The sequence below is a fragment of the Bos taurus genome, chromosome X, assembly GCF_002263795.3.
Source record: "Bos taurus isolate L1 Dominette 01449 registration number 42190680 breed Hereford chromosome X, ARS-UCD2.0, whole genome shotgun sequence".
NCBI classification, from domain to species: domain Eukaryota; kingdom Metazoa; phylum Chordata; class Mammalia; order Artiodactyla; family Bovidae; genus Bos; species Bos taurus.
In genome coordinates, this window is record NC_037357.1 from 18,202,780 (window position 1) to 18,209,857 (window position 7,078).

Consider the following 7,078-nt stretch of genomic DNA (forward strand, 5'->3'; position numbering starts at 1 on the left):
TTTCCCAATTAGAGATGGGTTTCTTTTGAATAATGTCCTACTTTTGACTAAATAGCTAAAATTCACTTTCATGTAAAGTCATTCTATATAGTAAAATCTTAATATTTTGGATACTTTTTGTAGTCTTTATTTACTTGGCTGCACCTGGTCTTGGTGGTGGCATGCGGGATCTTAAGTTGTGGCATGCAGGATCTAGTTCCCTCACCAGGGATGGAACCCGGGCCCCTGCATTGGGAATGTGGAGTCTTAGCCCCTGGACCACCAGGGAAGTCCCTTGGATACTTTTAAGATGATATAAAACAGTGTTTCTCAGTGTGGTCTTTTAACCACCCGTGTCTAAGAGTTGGAAGGAAAGCATCCTCATCTTGAATTTATGAAAAAATATCTAATCTCTTATAATGAAGGGCAGCAACCACAACTCTCTAATAAAATATGCATGTACATACTTGCATATATATTTAAACTAGCTGTCATTGACCTCTTGGTGCCTATAAAATCCAGCCCTGAGGACTGGCGTTCCTACTGCTTGCTGAGAGCCAACTGATTTTCAGATTCCAGAATATCTCAGTATGAATTGTGGTGAGAATAACTGCAGTTAAAAAAATGGCGTTATTCCAGTTATACATGGGATTTTGGTTTTTTGTGTGTGTTTGTATAATGACTGAATTTAAAGCTGTGACGGTTTTATTTGCCATTTAAATATCTTTTCTTTGTTTTGAAAGGATATAATTGACACTGGGAAGACAATGCAGACTTTGCTTGCCTTGGTCAAGAAGCATAAACCAAAGATGGTCAAGGTTGCGAGGTATGTATATAACATTTTGACATAAGCTACTTCATTTGAAAAAAGAGTACTTGCTTCTTTGTAAGGGTAAATTTTTTCAACTCTAGTTTTATCTTCAAAAAGTAATGTAATCTCAAATAAGACTCAGTAAATGTCCTTGTAAATCATTCGTCACGTTTTAAAGCCTTTCAGTGTAGTTGCCTTATTGTCTTATGTTATTAATATTTGGTTTTCCAACAATATAGTAATGATACCAACTTGTCCAGGGTAGCATGGCAGAGGGTTTGGGGCCACTTTGCAAAACTGAGACCAAGGATCCTAAAGACAAGTAAGGAGGTGGAGGGAAGGGGTAGGCCTTGAAGCGCCTTAGCTCCCGCAGTCACGTGACGCAGTGGGCCTGTGTGTCGCATCTTGTAACTACATTGAAAATGGACAGTGCCTGCTTCCTTTCTTCTGGATCAGCCTCACCTCCTGGTCCTACCTATGCTGTCTGGTTTTTGCTTTATTCTACCTGTGTTTATTTTATCCCTAATTAGAGTTTCACCCCCCCCCACCCCCCGACAACTCTGAGGTCAGTTGTTAGTCCCACTTCACGGATGGGGATAGCAAGGCATAGGGAATTATCCAAAAAGCACAGAGCTGGATCACTGTAAAGGTGAGATTTGAACCCAGAAACCTGGCTGAGTTTATGCTGTACTATTTTAAGTGTTTTGTCGACTGACATTCCTGTGTGGATTTTTTTTTCATTTTTTTAAAAAATTTGACCAATCTGCAATTTTTGTGTAGGGGTCAGATAGTGATCTGCCTTTTTTTCCCCTAAATGATTATCTGGTTTTTATAAACCTGTCTTAAAGGAACAAAGTATTTGTTGAACATCTTTGAATCAGAGTAAGCCTTCCACTGAGTCATATGTCTGCAGTTTGTCCTTCGGGGCTTTTCTGATAGCTGGTGCAAGTTTATCATCAGGATTTGGGACAGGCATGATGGAAGTGCAGAAATGATGCATTCTAGTGCTCTAAGCAATTTCCTGTAAACCAGTCAGTGCACTTGCTTATTTGTCTACGTGCTTTTAGGGTTTTAAATGTCAACCTACCATGGCATGTACTTCTCTAGATATTCTTTTGTGCCTCTCTCCTGGAATATGCTGAGAAACTGAGAAAGACTGCCTCATGAGAGAGGTATTTCCTGTTGCTGGAGGTGTGAAGTAGTCAAAGAATACCTAGGTCATTTCTTAGTGATGGACTTGACCCAAGTCAGTTGTTTTTCAACCTTTTTTTCTCAATCTCTTCCTTGCCATTACATTTAATATCACAGATATATTGTGCATTTGTTTGTGTAGTGTATGTGTATTTGTGTTTTATGCATAAAGAGAGGAAACATAAAGCTTATTCTTTTTATTCAGAGCAGGGTTAAGAATGACTAGAAAGCTTTTTAACTTCAAAGTTAAATTGCAAATAAAAACTATTAACTGCGAGGCATGTCAAATGCTGCAGCCACTTTGGGAACCAGTTTGGCAGTTTCTTAAGAAACTGAACCTGTATCTGCCATACAGCTCCCAACAGCTGTACACTGGGCTTTTCTCCCAGAGAAATGCGGACTTGCATCCGCACAAAACCCATGTGTGCGTGTTCATGGCAGCTGCATTTGTAATAGCCCCAAACTGGAAAGAATGAAAATGTCCTTTGGTAGGTCGCTGGTTAAACTGTGGTCCACCCTACCATGGAATCCTACTCAGCCCTAAAAAGGAACAAGCTACTGATCCACACAATGACTTGGAGGAGGATCAAGGGACTGTTCAATAAAAGCCAATCTTAAAAAGGGCACATACTGTATAATTCCGTTTGCGCAACCTCTTAAAGTGACAAAATGGTAGAAATGGAGAACAGATTCGTGTTTGCCAAGGGTTAGGAGGTGATGTTTGGAGGTGACTATAAATAAAGAGGTAGCAAGAGAAAGCCATGTGTGATGGAAAGTTCTGTATCCTGATTGTGGTGGTGGTTACATGAGTCCACACGTGTGATACAGTTGCCTAGAACTACACATAGATGAGCCTGCAAAGCTGGTGAGATCGGGGCAAGGTCAGTCCACCAATGTCCATGTCCTGGTTGTGGTAATTGCTACATTATGTGAAATGTTCATTGGAGGACACTGGAGAAAGGACGCAGGGATCCTCCCTGTGCATTTTTTTGTAACTTCCAATTATTTCATTCAGATCTATAGGAACATAAGGTGCTGAGTTCCCCTGAGCTCTTAGTACAGCTTGCACTGAGTTTAATGATACCTTTTCTGGATTGTTCCTGAATGAGTTCAGGTAGATGGAAGGGGTTTTGCTGTGATCGATTTGTTATTTTCTTTCTAAATGAAAACTGAGTCCAAGTGTCTCCTCTCATTACTGAAAGGAGAATCACGAAGGACTTACTAGACTATGATCTCTTGGAGTCTAAGGTTTAGGCTAGTGCTTCTCAACTTAGGCTGTACATTGTAATCACCTGAGAGTTTTTTTAAATAATTATTTATTTGATTTATTTATTTGGCTGCCCCAGGTCCTAGCCATGGCACTCAGGATCCTTGATCCCCAGCTGTGGCATGTGGAATCATGAGTTGTGGCATTGTGAACTCCCAGCTCTGATACATAGGATCTAGTTCCTTGACCAGAGATCAAACCCAGACCCCCTGTATTTGGAGCAGGAAGTCCCTCACCTGAGAATTTAAAAGTCCCTTCCCTTGAGCTTCAGATGTAATTGGTGAGGGGTATGGCTTGGGCATCTGAGTTCTGTTACGTATTTTTTAAGGTTCCCAGATACTTCTGATGTGCAGGTCCTTTCCAGCCCTTTTAATATACTTATCTCTGAAGGTGTGAAATCTTGAGTTTTTTTGGGACTGCCCTTATCATATGTAAAGACTTTCAAAGAACCATTACAGGTTTTTTTTTTTTTTTTTTAACAGCTGAAAAAATTCTGCAGGCAGCATTTGGGTTATGAAATTAGCTTTTGTAGAGGTGCCGCATCCTACCAGCAGTTTCTGCTCTCCAAAATAAATACCAGCTCCTTTAGGGTGGTAGTTTATTTATTTATTTTTTGGCTAAAGTGCCTCTTTGTAAGCCACTTATTTGTGGCTTAGGGATTGTTTTCTGGGGATTTGGGACTAAGAGCCTTTATCTTATCATCTTTGCTCATTGGCATTCCCCACCCATTCATCCTCCCAATGAGCTGCCCTTTGATGGGCATGTGGGTAGTCAGGGGGAAGCTCTCAGAACAGTCCCTTCTGTCCCAGGTGGAGATCAGTCAAGGGCCCCATATGTAGTGTGAACTCGTTGCTGCCCCTGCCCAGCGAGCCCTGTGATGTTGCTCTCCATTTCACAGTCTTTCTTTGAGTTTGTGAAAACTGACCATAGCAGGCTAAACAGCAGATGAAACCATGTTGCAGAACACACATGTTCTCTTCGGTAATGCCCTCTGGTGTCTCCACGTGTCACATGTCACATTTTATAATTAACAGCTTGCTGATGAAAAGGACCCCTCGAAGTGTTGGATATAAACCAGACTGTAAGTGAATTACTTTTCGTCAATCATTTAACCATCTTTAACCCAAACAAGTTTTATATGAAATGGTTTAGAGTTACTTTAGAGAATGTTTACACATATTAGATTTGAAAGTGATGTTTTCTGTATCTGAATGATGAATTATGGTTCTTTTTAGTTGTTGGATTTGAAATTCCAGACAAGTTTGTTGTGGGATATGCCCTTGACTATAATGAATACTTCAGGGACTTGAATGTAAGTAATGCTTCTTTTCTTCACTCTCAGTTTTCAGAACCCATATAAAAATTTACAAAAGGGAAGACTTGTTTTCTCTTTCCAGCACCTCATAATTTGAACAGACTGATGGTTCCCATTAGTCACATAAAGCTGTAGTCAAGTACAGACATCCTTAGAGCTGGAACTTGGCCAGGCGAGGGTGACACTTCTTGCTGGCTCAACAGTTGAACAGCTTTAATACACAATAACCGTCCCATTATTATTTCAGATGATGGATGTGGTCATAAGAAAGAAAGGAACTAGTTTCTGTCTCAAGTCACTCTCCTTCAAATACCCACCTCCTCCTCTGGAGGCAGGAATCTGGAGAATGCATTTGTGAGCATGGGTGAGGAAGATGGGGAAGGCACACAGACCTCTGTTGGTTTCACTAAAACCCCTGCAGCATAATACTGTTCATAGAAGACATGCCAAATATTGTTCTTGCCTTTTACTTCAGATGATACTTTTCTAATGTAAATTTCTCAATTTTTATTTTATAGCACGTGTGTGTCATTAGCGAAACTGGAAAAGCAAAATACAAAGCCTAAGATGAGAGTCCGAGTTGAGTTTGGAAATACCTGGCGTCCCAGTGAAATCACCAGTGACATGATCCAATGTTCTTGTTCTGTGGCCAGCTGCTTAATAGAGCTTATTGCATGTATCTCCTAAGAATTTGATCTGTTTTGTATTTTAGAAATGTCAGTTGCTGCATTCCCGAACTCTTCATTTGCACTACGAGCCTAAAGACTATCAGTTCCCTTTGGGTAGATTGTTGTTTGACTTGTGAATGAAATAGCTCTTAAACCACACCACTATTGACTGGAAATATGGAAATTGTATGTGTAAGAAACATTTGAAGAGAAGAATATATTAGTTTTTTAATTGGTATTTTAACTTTTATATGTTCAGGAAAGAACAGAAGTGACTGAATATTGTTCCCTATGCTACTGTGTGCTTAGGAAAGTAGCGAGAGGCACTCTCGTACCCACGACAGCACTTTGAGGCATTGTGTCAGAGAGACCGCATGTCCCGCAAGTGTTTCAGTAGGTTTCGGTAGTATTAACTATATTTTCTTGCTTGTTCAGATCATTTCTGGTGAATCTTTGTCAACAGTTCCTTTTCAATACAGGTCAGTAAGTTCCAAAAACCTACCATTTTTGAATTCTTCAGTGTAAAAATCCTTCAAATAAAGGCTATCTCTTTAAAGGAAATTATGCATACCTGTCATTTCTCTACAAATTAACCTAGTTTTCTGTTGGCTACCTTTTCCTTGTCTGTTAAATTTTAGTAGATAGTTTAATTGTAATCTTGACCAAACACAGCAAATAATGGTTATCTATTAAAATGGGTTGGTGGAGCTAGACCTTCTTCAGAGGCCTTAGATTTTAGACACACAGTATATAGTTTATTATGTTTTCCTATGCTAAAATAACACGGCTCAGGGAATTCTCTGGCACTCTAGTGCTTAGGACTTCGCACTTCCACTGCCAAGGGCCCAAGTTTGATCCCTGGTCATGGAAGAAAGATCCCACAAACTGAGTGGGGCAACCAAAAATAAAGTAACATGGCTCTCTCTTTTGTAATTCTGTTAAATTGTTTCAGTCACAACTTCACCTACACTTGCACAGCTTTTCAAACATAGACTGCTACCTTCTTTGGGTAGAGAATACTCTATTGACTAAAGAACAACAACAAAACTTTTTGTTTTCTGGGAGCAGGAAGGTAAGTTTTATGCCAAAACTCTTCACTGCTTCTCTGCTCCAGGTAAGGTATGAACTAGCAACCTTGTAGGCCATCCAGCTGTATTTGTGCCTTAAAAAGTTTGCTGTAATTCCCTACAGGGAACTTTGAATGATAATGAATAATAATGTGTTATAGTCCTAGAACTTCCTAGTATGCAAAATATTTTCACTTTTTGTTATCTCATTTGATCTTCGTGACCTGTGAGTCTGAGGTGTTACCTTGTGAGTGTAGCATCCAGGATCAGGAAGAGGATGCCTCCCAAGTCCTCTCCTCACCACGTGCCCCCAACCAGGCGTCCCAGGCCACCCTACTCACCACTGCATCCTGCCTCCCACTGCACACCTGCCTCACCCTCTTCTTTCTGTTGCAGGAAGGGGACCCCTTCAGGGCCTGAAACTGGGCTCTTGTCTAACACTCAGAAATGAATTGTCTGAGGAGACACATCTGCTGACAAAGCAAGAGATTTTATTGGGAAAGGGCACCCGGGTGGAGAGCAGTAGGGCAAGGGAACCCAGGAGAACTGCTCTGCCGCGTGGCTCGCAGTCTCGGGTTTTATGGTGATGGGATTAGTTTCCGAGTGGTCTTTGGCCAATCACTTTAATTCAGAGTCTTTCCTGGTGGCGCACACATTGCTCAGCCAAGACGGATGCTAGCGAGAGGGATTCTGGGAAGTGGACAGACACGCGGTGTCTCCTTTCGACCTTTCCCGAACTCTTCCGATTGGTGGTGGCTTATTACTTCTGTATTCCTTATC

At 40.9% G+C, this 7,078-nt stretch overlaps 1 protein-coding gene across 2 annotated transcripts in view; it reads left to right on the top strand.

The window, feature by feature from the left end:
* HPRT1 (hypoxanthine phosphoribosyltransferase 1) overlaps positions 1-5,792 on the top strand; it is a 31,211-nt gene extending 25,419 nt beyond the window's left edge. For both annotated transcript variants that reach the window (XM_059883273.1, NM_001034035.2), the window contains exons 6-9: positions 723-805; positions 4,283-4,329; positions 4,484-4,560; positions 5,082-5,792. In XM_059883273.1, coding sequence (XP_059739256.1) covers positions 723-805; positions 4,283-4,329; positions 4,484-4,560; positions 5,082-5,129 — 255 coding nt within the window. In that variant the 3' untranslated portion in view covers positions 5,130-5,792. The remainder of the gene's footprint in view (positions 1-722; positions 806-4,282; positions 4,330-4,483; positions 4,561-5,081) is intronic.
* The last annotated feature ends 1,286 nt before the right edge of the window (positions 5,793-7,078 follow it).